General features: G+C 29.8%; 1 protein-coding gene across 1 annotated transcript in view; it reads right to left on the bottom strand.

The window, feature by feature from the left end:
* LOC129232456 (uncharacterized) overlaps positions 1-15,468 on the bottom strand; it is a 129,046-nt gene that overhangs the window by 87,685 nt on the left and 25,893 nt on the right. The window contains exons 8-9 of the mRNA XM_054866601.1: positions 14,871-15,124; positions 12,642-12,647 (exon numbers count right to left, since the gene is read on the bottom strand). Coding sequence (XP_054722576.1) covers positions 12,642-12,647; positions 14,871-15,124 — 260 coding nt within the window. The remainder of the gene's footprint in view (positions 1-12,641; positions 12,648-14,870; positions 15,125-15,468) is intronic.

Genomic DNA, 15,468 nt, shown 5'->3' with positions numbered 1-15,468 from the left:
GGTTTTGGATGACTTTTAAAAAATTTCTAAAAACACAGGAACTAAATAAAAGTGACCACGTGAAAGATCACACGTTTTTAACTTTCGTTTTGTTTTTAATCCTCAAATATATATTTTGATAGTTCAATTGTACCCATAAATTCAGCTGAAAAAATATAATAAGCTAGAGGAAATGATCTTTTGAACCATGTATATTTTGTGTTGAATGTTACAAAATGCTTAGCGTTTTGTTTTGAGAGTGTCAGTTCATTGCCAATGGAATTGTCCATTATTGATTTACACAAGATAACCTTTCCTTGTTATTCTGTAAAAAGTGACAAGACAAAAGTTTTTTAAAAGACACTGGCTAAAAAGATTGAAATTATAAACTCCTGCAAATGAGACATTTACCATGTTTACAAACATAGTAAAAAGTTTTTAAAATCTGAAAGAGCTTCTGTAATAGTTGCTCCTTATTTGAGTTCACGTATCACTCAAATGATTAATGAATCACTGACCACTGAATCTCCATAACTCAATTAAAAAAATAATAAAATAATAACCACTGAAACATAGAGCAACTGAAGAAAATCCAAAGTAAAAATGAAATAATGAAACTTGCTATAGTTCAATATGGAAACTGAGTTTTTCTACACATAAACTTGAAACATAAAAATATAAACATGTAGTAGAACACCAATAAGCTCCAAAAATTTTGAATTCAAAACAATTGTTTACAAAAATTTCTATGAACATTATGAAAGCTTTTATTTTAGTTAAATGACAAAAAAACAAAATTCAAAGGGGGCTAAAATTTCAAAAGATTTCACACATTTGTTTTAGGATTAGAAAAATCTCTTTTTCAATACAAAAAGCCATGAGCTCACAGGTATAAAGACATCTAACAAAAATCTTTGTTAAATGTCTTTATTTTTTTATTTTAATTTTATTTATTTATTTATTTATTTTTGACTTTTTTAACAGTTACTTATATTTTTGCAGTATAAACTGGTACACATATGTATTTTGTTCATTTACTTTCACAGCCTAGTTTGGGCAGAAAATCGATATCTCTTAAGACTTTTTATGGACTGGTTCATTTCCTTTGGCCCGGTTATTAGAAATATTGCTGAGAATTATTAACCACTTAACAACTACTGATCTTAAAAATGCAGATTCTAAACATGCAGAATGGAAAGTATGTCTCTAATTGTTACACTTTTGCATGCCAATACTCCAGAAAAATATAGTATACAACAAAATTATATTAATGTATTGGAAAGGGTTCAAAGGCGGGCTACAAGGCTAATAAGTGGACTTTCCCACTTAGATTATGATTCCAGGCTTAGAAGGCTAAAAATGTACAGTCGTGAGCAAAGAAGAGACCGAGGGGACATGATTCAGCTGTTTAAATTTATTAAAACGAAAGATGTTACGGGGCTGAAGTTTAGCACTGAAAACAGGACGAGGGGTCATTGTTTTAAGCTATTTAAATCTCAGGCTAACATGGGTATTAGGAAAAATTATTATAGCAGGGTAGTGGAACCTTGGAACAGCTTACCGGAAGAGGTGGTAATGAGCAAGGGAGTGGATAGCTTTAAGAGGGCCATTGATGATCATTGGGGACTAATTAATTGACTAGGACCAGTCTAGCTGGGCCCAGAGCCTGTTGCTGGTCGTCACTTTTGTATTTGTATAAAATAGTTATGTATTGTATCATATCAGAGTAGAAGTGAGTCAAGGCAATCAATCAAGAAACATTCCTTCTAGAAACAAAAAAAAGGGGGACAAACAGATTTTTGGGAAAATTTAAATACATATATGAAAGGACCGACAATGTTGATTCAGTTGGAAAAAAATACTCCCAACTAGCAATGATTCTGCTACCCCTTTAAAAAGTTTGGAAACTCCAACGAACAAAGCAATGAAGCTATTAGACTCACTAGACGGCAACCAATACAAAGAGGATAATGCATTTCTAACCAAAATCTTTATGAAACAAAGGAAACAGAGTATAAACACATTCTAACGATTTTAAAAAACAAAAAATGAGAATGAAGTTTTCAAGCAGTGATGCTGGAACCTGTATGGCAGACATGGCAATTACCATCCAAAGTAAAGGATATTTTACTCGGAATAACTTTCATCAATCTCTCGTATTTATAACATTTTTATCTTTCCATATAAAACAAGTTCCGATGCTTCTGTTTTCAAGCAACTTTTGATTCTTATGAAAGATTACAATCGCAACCATTACCGTGTGATTGCAGCACAGTCACAGAAAATGTTACAACTTATGCAGAAGAGTACTTAGTAAAGATATCTATTGTAACTCCTTGCCTGACACTATGTCAAAATAACTGTAATAAAAATCAAGTTATTACGAGAAATTCCCCTTTTTTTGCATTGGAATTTCATGATGTACTGGAATCGAAACAAAATAAGCACTTCAAAACCGATTCAACAAAAGAAATGGCAAATTATGTCAAATATTCCCATGTAAGGAAGTTTTGCTTGGGATTTTTAAATTATGCGAGCCCAATTTTAAACTGTAAAAGCTGCATATGACTAAAATTACGAGAAAAAAAAAACATTGTTAAAAGTTATAAACAAAACTGATACTCAACAAGTATAGATGCTTTCCCTGAAAATATAAGTAATTCGTATGAGGTCCTTTCAGTCTTGACAATGTCTTTATTTTATGGGAAAAAATTTAAATTTTAATGGGGTATAGCAGAAAGTTGCAGTGTTATCTGCCATCAAGACTGGAGTTTTATACTCGCATGTAGGGGGGAAAGAGAAAAGAAATTACAGGGGCATCCCACATATAACACGATTAATTCATTCCATGTAGTATCGAAACCGTGTTATAAGAGACTTTTTTAAAAATAACCTTTTAACTTATTTTTTTACACTGATTAATCATGTACATAGTAAAAATCATGTCAATATAAATCGTGTTGTATCAAAACCGTGATTCGTGTTATATCGAAACCGTGTTATAAGAAACTTAGAAATAATGAAAATCAAGGGATGTGTACCATGTTATGTTGAAATCACGTTTCATAAAACAAAGTAAAAACTTATTGGAGTTATCAACCGTTAACAGAATAAGGTAAGGCAAACAACGTTAAAAAAAAGCACAAATTTGCCAATTACAGCAGACACGTGTTTCGGCGTTACAGGGAACGCCTTTTTCAATGCAAAAAGTAATGAGCTTATGGATGAAAAGACATCCGAAAGCTCATTATTTTTTGCATTGAAAAAGGCGTTCCCTGTAACGCCGAAACACGTGTCTGCTGTAATTGGCAAATTTGTGCTTTTTTTAACGTTGTTTGTCTTACTTTACTGTTCAGCACAAAGGTATTTATTTTTCGTTAACAGAATGTATTACACAAAAATGAAATTCCATCATTTTTAAAGAAAACATTCGTGTTATATTTAAACCATGAAATATTAAAACGAAGTATAAATATTACCTTGAAGTAAGTTTCATATCGTGTAATATCGAAACAGTGTTTTAATAATCACAAATTTGGTACCGTGTAATATCGAAACTGTGTTGTACAAGAACCGTGTTATACGAGGGACGCCTGTACACTACTTCTTATTTTAAACAACGATTTCAAGGAGAAAAGAAGCGCTATCTAAAGTACTTTAAAAAACCAACTCCACTTACCAAAAAAATATATCTTTCAAACAAAAATAACAAACTCACTGGTTCTTCAATTTTAATTCCCGATACAGATGCTTTGAGTAAATGGTACTTAAAAATACTCATTAAAATAATAATATGATTTAGTAGTGAAGCCACGTAATAAAAAACGTAGACAAAAAAAGTTGAAAAAAAAGAGATGGTAGGAGGCATTTAACAGATTGAAATAATAAGAATTAAAATTGATAAAGAACATCTTTTTCTTCTTAATATTTTTAAGCTACAATGCCAGACAATTTCCCATTTCAGATTTTAAAAAACTTCTGCCAATTATGCTTCAAAAACATGAAGTTTCCACAAATATACAGAACCAAAATTTTATTTCATACAACGATATAATTGGCACAGAAAAAAATTAATTGGAAAAAAAAGAGACATGAGAATTTTCTAGATATTTTCTTCCAAGGGTAAGTAACCCTGTTTTGCCTTTGCTATTTCAGCTAAGTCATTTGGTTTTATTATTTGACATTTATTAATTTGTTGGGAGACATAATGCTTGCTTACAAACACTACTTGTGTTAGTAGCACTTTTTTTTAATAAGGAAGCAATGCTTACATTTCTGACATGCAAACAATTAACAAACACCAAACAATGAGTTAAACCAACAACTTGTGATACTAAATTTTTGATAAAGATCTTTTTTTTTTTTTTTTTTTTTTTGGAACAAAATTAATGCAAAAAATGTATTAAAATACAAACTAAAAATGTTTCTACTAGTACATGTGAATCGATAATTTTAGAAAGAGCTTAAATCTCACTAAAGAAACTTGTTAAAATGCAATAAAAAATGTTTATTTCATTCATAAATGAATTAAATTCTACAAGAATTTTTTTGACTAATCAAGCCATAAGTAGAATTGTTATTTCACAGTAAATTATGTTTCATTTCCCTACTGAAAAAAAAACCTTTAAAAAAAATTGGACTACTTTGAAAGTCTACTTAAGAGTGATAAAATTATAAGTCAAGTAAAACAGATTTCTTTCAAAGCACCTTGCAATTATTGAAAATAATGTAACAACCTGATAAATATAATTAGTGGAGAATATATGCATAAAATCATCAACTTTAGAAAATACTTTTTGTATTTTACTCTTTCCCTCGTCTTATTTTTGTGAAATAATAAAGACTGGTGCAAAAAAAATTAATAAAAAATAAAAACAAGCAAACTGAGAGAAAAGAAAAAGTTTCACATGTGTATTAAAACTAATCATATAAATCAAATTCATTCTCCATTGAAATATATTTTTTCTATCCTTTGCTATAGTCTAGTTTTGTGGACCAAGTTTATTTAGATATTAATATGATTAAGATCGAAATTGCACTGAATAATCTTCTGGACATCAGTTATTTTATCCAACTTTATAAGAATTTTCCCTTTATACTTAATATCGGCAAAGATAGTTCAGCTGACCAGAGCTCTGCACAAAATTATGCTCTTGAGGCCCGTCAGTAAAAGAATTAGCCTCAAACTGTCCTTTAGTGTTCTATCGAATATTTGAAAATGATGAATGTTGAGAATTGAAAGCAATTTTTTTCATCCCGTAGAATCTATTTTCCAAAATCTCAATTTAAAAGAAAGGTCCTCTTAAGGAATGAAGGGAACCAGACTTAGTAGTTACAGATTTCATTGGCTTCAGCAGATTTGTTGGTAAATCTTGATGTAATTATGTCCAATGCCCTCTCAGTAAGTATAATGAAAGTAAAATTTCATCAGCACTGTTAATTCCAGAAAAAGTCTCATACAGTGCGGTTCTGACTTTGCCAAGCACATACATCACTGAAAGCGTACAAGTTTCTTGGATGATGTTAATAAAACCCATGAGAAATGAGCAAATTTCTTTCTGGTACATTTATGCCTTAACCCTACTGTGGAAATACAAATACAAATACAAAAGTGACGACCAGCAACAGGCTCTGGGCCCAGCTAGACTGGTCCTAGTCAATTTACAATCCCCTGTGAAGATCAATGGCCCTCTTAAAGCTATCCACTCCCTTGCTCGTTACCACCTCTTCCGGTAAACTGTTCCAAGGTTCCACTACCCTGCTAAAATAATAATTTTTCCTAACATCCATGTTAGCCTGAGATTTAAATAGCTTAAAACAATGACCCCTTGTCCTGTTTTCAGTGCTAAACTTTAACCCCGTAACATCTTTCGTTTTAATAAATTTAAACAGCTGAATCATGTCCCCTCGGTCTCTTCTTTGCTCAAGACTGTACATTTTTAGCCTTCTGAGCCTGGAATCATAATCTAAGTGGGAAAGTCCACTTATTAGCCTTGTAGCCCGCCTTTGAACCCTTTCCAATACATTAATGTCTTTCTTAAGATAAGGAGACCAAAACTGAACAGCATACTCCAAATGGGGTCTTACCAAACTTCTATATAAGGGCAGAAGAACTTCTTTAGATTTATTTGAAATAGATCTATTGATAAACCCAAGCATCTTATTGGCCTTGTTACTAGCAATGCTGCACTGTTGGCTAAACTTGAAATCCTGACTTATTAGGACCCCCAGATCAGTAATAACAGAGTCAAGCCGTCATTTGTTTTTAACTTCATTACGCCAAAAAATCTAGTTCTTCCATGATCATGCCATATTCACAGTGCGTCGTACGATTACTTGATTTGCGTTGAGCGCAGAACTGACATAAGTCCACGACTTACACCTTTTCTGCACTAAACAAAAATAGCGGCCCCCTAATTAAATTGATTTGTTGTACAAGGATTCACTTCCCTCCCACACTAGTCGATTTCTCTAATAAAAAGTATGGTAAAACCACATCTAACTCGATTTCAGAAAAACGGACTTACACCCTTTCTGAAATAATCAATTCATATAGTCTAGTAAATAGTATTCAAGGATAACTTAATGGAAAAATAGGTTATTTACACAATGTATAATTAGCAATGTAATTTAATCCATTACTAACCTATGTTTTTAACCAAGATGATGTATCATAATAATACAGGAGTGGATGCAATAATTTAAACTAGTTTTTTTAATTTAGGTTTTTTCTTGACAAAAGAATTAGAGGGCAGAGGAGAAAGATTAGCTTTCATGTAAGAACATAAGATATGAAATAAAATTCAATTCAACTAACTTTACTTTTCTAATCATTAAAAATAATTTCTGAAAAATGATCAGGATTATGTGCTAGTTCTTTAGGTTCAGATTTCAGAAAGACATAAACCATAGTGCATTCAGCAAGAAGTGATAGCCGAAATAAAGAAAGCAACATGAGCGATACTATTGTCTGCTTGGCGTTTGGCTGTTGAAAACAGCGCCAATCAGGTAAGAGAATTGCTCATAAACAGAACTGCAAATCCAGCGAGTATTTCGTGAAAGTGGCGAATGTTGGTACGAGACAGCAACTCTCCTTGTTTATTAAATTCAGTAATCCAATTACTAACTTAAAATTTTAAAAGTTATATTCATTTATATATAAAACTTAGATTTACTTTTTCCTTAATCTTTATTTTGAGCGTAAAAAAAGTATTAAAATAACTCAAGCATGTGTGCTTTCACAATGCTAATTTTGCAACTTATATCTATAATTTTGATTATGACAAACAAATTAATAAGAACATAATCAAGTGAATTATTTTGATTAATGAGCAACAGCAAAAATTTATAACAATTAGTAGCATGTCACAATGAGAAATCACAAACTATTAAAATTAATGTAAGCAACGTAAAACAGCCAGGCACAAAATAAAGAACTAAAACATTGAAGTCTTTTTCATGCAAAAAACATGGCACAAAATTGTACTTAAGAAAATTGTAATGTAAAATGTTGTAATGAAATTAGGTATACTTATCCCGCAATTTAAGAGGTGCTCATTTTACACGACTTCCGTTTTACATGGTTTATAAATTAACAGATTTCAGAAAACAAATAAAATTGTACATTCGGTTGTATATATGTATATACATTTATTTGAAGTCATTTTTGAATCTCCTTCTTTTGATAACTCTGGTGGTAACCGACGTAGACCAGGAATCTTCGATAGCACTTTGCCTATTTCCTTTTTTATTACATTGATCAATCTAAATTAAATACTTTAATATTTATTTAATTATTAAAATTTATTATATTTTTTAAAGATTACAGAAACATTTAAATTGTTAAATTGTTATTTCGGAATTTCAAGAAATGATAAAGCAATGAAAAGAAGCTGACCTTTTTTCCCAATGTATTTTCAATGCTACATCAAAAATTTTCTTAGTTAGAAACATTAAGTCTAGATTTAAAATTTACAGGAATAAAACTACAGTCAAATATGACTCTTAAACATTCTCCTTGCCAAATAATCACATAAAATCATACTTCTGCAGCATTTTTAATGCGAAATACTTCAAAAAAAAGAGTGCTACGTCCTTTACGTAAAATGAACAAAATACACACATATACTAACTGAATGTATTTGATACTTTATGAATGAAGTAACATTTTGCGTTCAAAATGTTTATTCATATTTAAGGAGTTTACTTTCAAAACAGATTACATCCACTTTTGAAATTTTTTTTGTTTTTGTTTTCAGAATTTCTAATATAAGCCCTCTATCGACCCATGAATTTCTTTCTTCTCAAAGTGGTTTATATCTACTGTTAAAAAATATGTAAACATTGGTTTTACCACCTATACGGTGTATATCCATGCCTTTATTTCTCGCCAGGTCTTTTACAGCAAAGTGGAACTTAGCCCTTATTTGCCGATACTGGGGCTGCTCCCCCCTCTAAAAACAAGGGCGCACCCCCCCCTTAAAATGTAAAAAATACCCCTCAAAACACACACACCCTAAAAATTTCAGTGCCGCAGTCTGCACCATGACCCCCCCCCCCTCTGTGGGCCTCAGTACTTACTCATTCACTTTCATATCAAAAGAGCACATATCCAAATTTGAATTTACTACTTCTAATTCAAACTGAGTTCACAAATAAAATAGCGGAGCAAAGCACTGGCTGAGCATTTCCAATCAAGCATGATTCTCGTCCATATTAAAAGATCGCAGCACCTTGTGCAAGTCTGTTATTAGTTAGGCAAGCATGACCCCAAATTGTGAAAACTAAACTAATATTAAAAATTAATGTTACTATTAAATTGTTATAAATTAACAATTAAATTGTGAGTAGTTGTGACAAAAATTGCGATTAGTTGTGATAAAAACTGTGATCTCTATTAATACCTACAACTTTATTTGAATCGGCTTGGCTGGTTTAATCGTTCATACTGCATTGGATCGAAGGTCCTTTTTTTTTTTAAATATTCAATAAAAAGAATAAAGTAAGTAGGAAGGAATAAAGTAGAGTAAAAAAAAATTGTATTAAAAAATGTTGAATATTTTGTTTCAATCTAAAAAAGTTTATTTCTGAAGAAAATGCATGTTTTTTTGCAAAAGGTATGATATCCACTGTTTTACACCAAAAAAGAATGTTCCCAAAATAAAAATGGCAATTTAGGTCTGGTAAAATTGAGAAAAAATTTCTAGACTTTTGCCAATAGTCACTGGTTATTCTACCAAAACATGGTGAAAAATTTGAAATTCTAACAGTTAGTGTTTGTGCGTGAGACTTTTTTTCCGTTGTGCCAGAAAAAATATAAAACTGGATATAATCCGTTTTGAAAGTAAACTCTTTATTTTACCGAAATAGATGACTGCAATATGCACACTTTATTGGCTTCTTCATCTTAAACGGTTATAGCAAAATCCAAGACTTCAATTTACACAGTTTTGTGCAGAACTGATCTTTGTTGTAAATAGAGGGATAGGCATATTTACCAAACAGAATAGATGAGGGATATTTTTTAATCATAATATTGTATTCAATAGCACAAATGGTGATTAGTTTTAAAAAGATTTCAAAGAAAACCAGCACTTAGTTTGGCTTTCAAGTAGAGAACAAGTTACAGAATGTAACACTACCAGTTATGGTATGTATCATTTATAGTTTACTATAAAACAAAATCAGTCATAGCTGAAAATAAAACATAGTTCAAATCTTATATTACATACATTCTTAAAAATAAGAGAAGACGAACAGCATTCACTTATGATTTTCATCCTGAATTTTTGTTTCAAAAGCAACTCTAAAGCTATCACATAGTTCTCAGGAATAACATTAGTTACTATTTTTGTTATATATTAATATCACATATCATGTATTAAGATTATAAATTATACTACTTAGAAATATTAGTGGAAAAATCTTAGAACTAGTATTGAAAATATTTTAAAAAGTAATATTTTGCATTTATGCAATTCAAAATTTCTCTCAAATGCTGAAAAAAAAATTAGAAGAGCAATTCTCTTCAGAAGAATATTGATTTGATGTTTAACAAAATTAGACACAAAAAACAAAACAGTTAAAATGCTCTATAAAGCAAGTATTATTAACATAATATTTAAAAGAATATTTTGAAAAGCTGGTTTCTGCATCAAAAAACATTCTTGAGTATTAAGTAGTACATAATAAAATGTAAATATAACATAAAACCATGCATTTTATGTGCAAAATATTTTGTTAGCAAAATTAATCAAATTATTAAAAAATACTTTAAATAGTCAAGAAGGAAGAATATTAAATTCAAATTAAAAGAGACTAAAAAGTCCAGCAGTTTTTTTTTTTTTTTTTTTTTTTTTCAAAATGCATGCAAAGAAAAATGAGGGGAAAGGTGGAAGCAATTAGTTATGCAACATAAGATCCACAATTCTGGCATCCAAAAAATATTTTTAATAGCTTAAACTAAGTAAAATTTTAGTAACATAAAAATTAAAAACCCAAAAGAGCTTTTTGCACTGAAGATAATATATGCACAATTTTAAGCAATTCAAATAATATCTAAACTGGCAATGTTACTTAAAATGTAAAAATGTAAGTCTTAAAAAAGTTTTTTTTTTCCCCAAATTGCAGAACCTTTTTTTTTTTTTTTTTTTTTTTTTTTAAGATTTGATGTATAAATATACACATCACTTCAAAAAATGCATAAAAACAATTTAACAGAATTTTAATCGAATAAAGTATGATACTACAGCTAAAAATTCAATAGCATTTTAGGCAGTTATATTTAAGTTATAAAAATGTTTTATGATTCAGAAATGATTTTTTAACTAAAAATAATGCAAAAAGCATTTTTGAGTTTCATTTAATTTAAAGCAAACACTTTTATTTAAAAAATAATAATAGCGAATGGTTTTGGTTCTGCTACTTAAAAGTAAATGTCTTTACTTCAACAAAACTTCAATGATGAAAAATGTATTTAAACCGCTCAGTTTAAAGAAAAAAATACACATTTAAAGATTTCTTCCTTTTTTTTCTTCAGAGAAGCTATGCATTATTTACAAATTGTATACCTAAATCGAAAACAAATATTAATTGTAATCAGTTGTAAGAAAGTGAATTCCCTTTAAAAATTCAAATGCCATAGATGTGAAGTAAAAAAACATTTATAAAAAAGAGAATAAATAAGAAAATTACTAATATACAGTTAAAAACAAAAATTAATAGCAAAATTCATAGTTACAACAGCATTGAAATTACATAGAATTTCAAAGCAACTGCAAACTTCAGAAAGCATACAAATAAAAGGAATACAAATGAAAATGCTCTTTTGGATTTATATGGGTTTCAAATTTGTAAAAGCAAATACATTAAGAGAATTGCAAAATTTTCATCCCAGCCCTGTAATTCCAATTATAATAATTTCTTTATTTTTTCGTAGAAAGTTCTAGCAACCAATAGCAAATGTTGAATCATTTTGCAAACAAAATGTTTAGTATGAAAACTCTAAATGTTTCATATTAATGTTTTATGAAGTTCTTCTTTTTTTCAAATGAGTGTCTGTGGATAGCTAAATCAAGATTATCTGTTTCATAAACTTCCTTTGAGATAAATAGAAACAACTACAGTCGAACCCCGATTTAACGAACCTCTATTTAACAAATTTCATGATTTAGCGAATTTTTCTTTCTCCCCGACTAAAATGAAGGCAAGAACCCCTATTTACCGAATAATAAACCCCAAAATAACAAATTGTTTTAACGGACGAAAAAATATATTTTTGTAATTTTGAGTAAGTGAATATCGGATTGTTTTCAAATGTTACATCCGTACTGTCCGAAGCAGAAAAAGACTTTTCTTGGAATCAGCAATTTTTGATGGGCGAGGACAACCAACGAATAGTGATTTTGATGCTGAAAGCGATAGTGAAACTCCCATTAAAACTGTTACTTTTTCAAATGCTTTACACGGCCTAGAGATCGTAAAAACATATCTCATGCAGCAGGCTGTAAATGACACAGAATTTTCTTCTCTCCCTAAAGTCGGAAGAGAACTATTTCGAGTCGAGTATCAAGGAAATTGTCAAAAAACTACTACAGTAAAACCTGTAAAGTTGACCACCTTTGTAAGTTGACCACCTGTCTATGTTGACTGCTTTTGTCAGGAACAGAACCCTATCTTATATAATGAAGGAAAACCTCTGTAACTTGACCACCTCTCTATCTTGACCACCTGTCTATCTTGACCACTAATGAACACCAAGTTTGGATTGGAGTATTGTAAAAAACCCTTTGTAAGTTGACCACTTGGTTTATTTTTTAAAATTTTATTTAGCAAATTATTTTTATTATTATTATTATTATTATTATTATTATTATTTAAGCTTTCCAAGAATATTTCTGATGCCAGACCAGCATTTTACCAACTAAATGAAACAGCAGCATAACTAAACCTCCTTTTGAGTTTAACCACATGGGAAAACTACTAAGAAACCTTTTATTCTCCAAACTTGTTTTTCTTCTGTTGTTAAGCGAAAAATTTGTAATTTTTGATTAGCTATAAATTTTTAGGAACTATTAATATAAAATGAGTAACTTTTCATAAACAATAAGGCTTTTTTTTAAAATCAATTTACTGAAATTTTAAATTTGCACGACACATTATACGTCATTCTGGGAAAATAATCTCTAAAAATATTTGAATAACATCTTAAATTATTGTTTCAAAGTAATGCTAAACAATGAAAGTGAGTTAAACAGAAAGAGTAGGTGTCAATTGCAAGAATTACAAAAGGTGTCATGGTGCAAGAATTCCAAAAAAAAAATCATTACCCCTTTATAAGTTGACCACCTGTCTAAGTTGACCACCAAAATACTGCATCGCAAGTGGTCAACTTACACAGGTTTCACGTACTCAGTAGTTTAAAATTTCAAATTAACTAGCGTGTAATAAAGCGTGGAATGCTGAATAAAAAGTGTACACTTTCTAATTTTGGATATTTTTGGGCAAGTGCTTGTTAGAAGTTTTAGGTAAGGTAATTGCATTTTTTAAAAAAAATTTTACACCCCGATATTACGAATAAATCTGATTTAGCGTATAAAAGTTTCAGTCCCACTGAATTTGTTAAATCGGGATCTGACTGTATCATGATTTTTTTTAAATCATAATTTTAATCTTGTTTCAAAACGTGATAGTTTTTTCTACTTTACCAGCAATGTTACAAAAGAAAGCTCCATACTTAGATGACACTAAAGTGTTACTGGTCAAAAATATTCGAAATGAGTCATTTAAATTTTTTTATAGTTTCATTCAAATTAACAAAAGCATTTCAAATTTCACTACCATGGTAAAAAAAAATCAATATTGATTTCATAACAAAATATCCCAAATCGTACAATTTTTGAACATCATCATTCAGTTGCTGCTTAGGCATAATTTTTTATAATAGAAACTCAAAATGTTGTTAGAATATGAATTTCGGTCAATTTACTTTCTTTATAAATTATGTTCAAAGTTAGCTGTAAAACATTTTGCAATTCTCTCAACAATGTTAGATTAATTTAAACGGCAAAATTTAAAAATTTATAAATAAAGTTTTAAAACACTTTATGGCAAAAGAATGCCAGAACTGCGAAAAGTGCGTTACCTACCTGAAAAAAAATCAAGCTCTTCTCTTCACAACTTCTACCTTCCTTTTCTCCAGGAAGATAAGGTCAAGAAAGGAACTGGAAAACCATGCACTAACATAAACTGAACAAAATTAGTAATGTGATCTAATATGATACTTGAAATTAAAACATGCAATGGATAATATGGTAAAATGCTTGCAGAATCTAAAAGTTTTGTTTTATTTCATGTTCAGCCTTGTCTCATTTTCATTTATTCGTTGAATATCTTTTGATAAAAACTATCTACAAACCTTTAATAAAACTAACTGTTTGTTAACTCAAAATTCATTCAGAATAAAGGTACTGTTTGAAGTTGGGTAAAAAAAATAATAAATAAAAGCACATAAAATATTCTCCAAGTCTTAATGTTTCATCGGTGAGTATGTAGTAAAAGAATTTAAACTAATTGCATTTGAAAAATAATTGCAAAAATTTTAACTTTTCTATATCATTTTGAGCGAATATAGCACTGAGCAGTTTTACATTAGCTAAATTGCAATTAAAAATAATTCAAGGATGGGATGAACTTGGAAGAATAACTAAAAAACAACAGTAAATGATTTAACTGTTACTTAATCTACAAGCAAACTATTGAAAAAAATACCAATTTTCTAAAAGTGACTTTATTAAAAGAATTAAATCTTGCTTGGAAATTCGTATAAAAGAATGGAAAACATATAAGAGTTGGTTATAGGTTACTAAGAAACAGTTTTTCTGCCTAAACATGTTTAAAAAAAAGAAATAGTAACAAATTCTTAAAATGTACTGCTTATTGTGATCTCAAGCATAACTTTGATGCATCAATAAAAATAGTTCTATTTTCATGGATAATTCAAACAACATAACCCACAGCATTATGAATGATATTATTGAGATAGTAGTTAAAAGACTTGCTTATATAAAAATGACAAAAGAGAGAAGCTTTCGGTCGTCCATTTATTTTCAAATTGAATTAAGAAAGTACATGCGAATTTGATAACAATTGTGCTGGGAATAACCAAAAATATAAAAATCAATAAACCAGGTCGACGTACAACGTAACAAAATCTATTCAACATAAAGTCTTGACTAGAAATATATATACTACAGTCCCAAGGAAATAAATAGAGAGATATCAAATATTAAATCATATAAAAACAACATTCCCAGCTTTGGAAGCACAGAGTGATAATTGAATAAAAAAAAGTCAATACAAAGTCAGCATTTCATTTCGATAAATTATATCACCTTTTGTGCCTCTGAGGAAAATCTAGGGGAATTCAAAAAAGCATCTCTGTTGATGAGGGGTGATTCGCTATCGCGAGTGTCCATGGCGACATCTTCCTGGTCATCAGGTGGTTTTTGGCTGTTTCCATAGCTGGTTTTGCAGCACACTTGGCAAATATAAATTCCTGCCGGATTGATGAATGTGCAATGCATGCACGACCAGGGTTCAGTTGGCTTTTGAGGCTTTGGAGGTTCTTCATCTGGGACTTGGCTTTCTGAGGATAAAGTAAAATTATTTTAGGATTAAATATACAGGGTGTCTGAAAAGCAGGGTTCGTTGATTTAAATCACAATTAAAATCATGATTTTAATCAAGTGATTTTTTAAAAAAAGTCATTGATTTAAATCAATTGATTTGAATTAAGTGATTTTTTCAACAAAATCATTAGTTAAAATCTTTTGATTTTACTTTTATAAATTAATTTTGCACTTTTAGAATGTATTTACTACACTGCATTATACTATCTTAACTTCAACAGACAAAACTACATAGATCCCTCTTTCAGTGTGTGTAACAGATATTCACTCTATATTGCTTTTACTTTAAAATTACAGTTTA

The sequence above is a fragment of the Uloborus diversus genome, unplaced genomic scaffold, assembly GCF_026930045.1.
Source record: "Uloborus diversus isolate 005 unplaced genomic scaffold, Udiv.v.3.1 scaffold_12, whole genome shotgun sequence".
NCBI classification, from domain to species: Eukaryota; Metazoa; Arthropoda; class Arachnida; order Araneae; family Uloboridae; genus Uloborus; species Uloborus diversus.
Note: the sequence above shows the minus strand (reverse complement) of the source record. Positions and strands in the feature narration are given on the sequence as shown.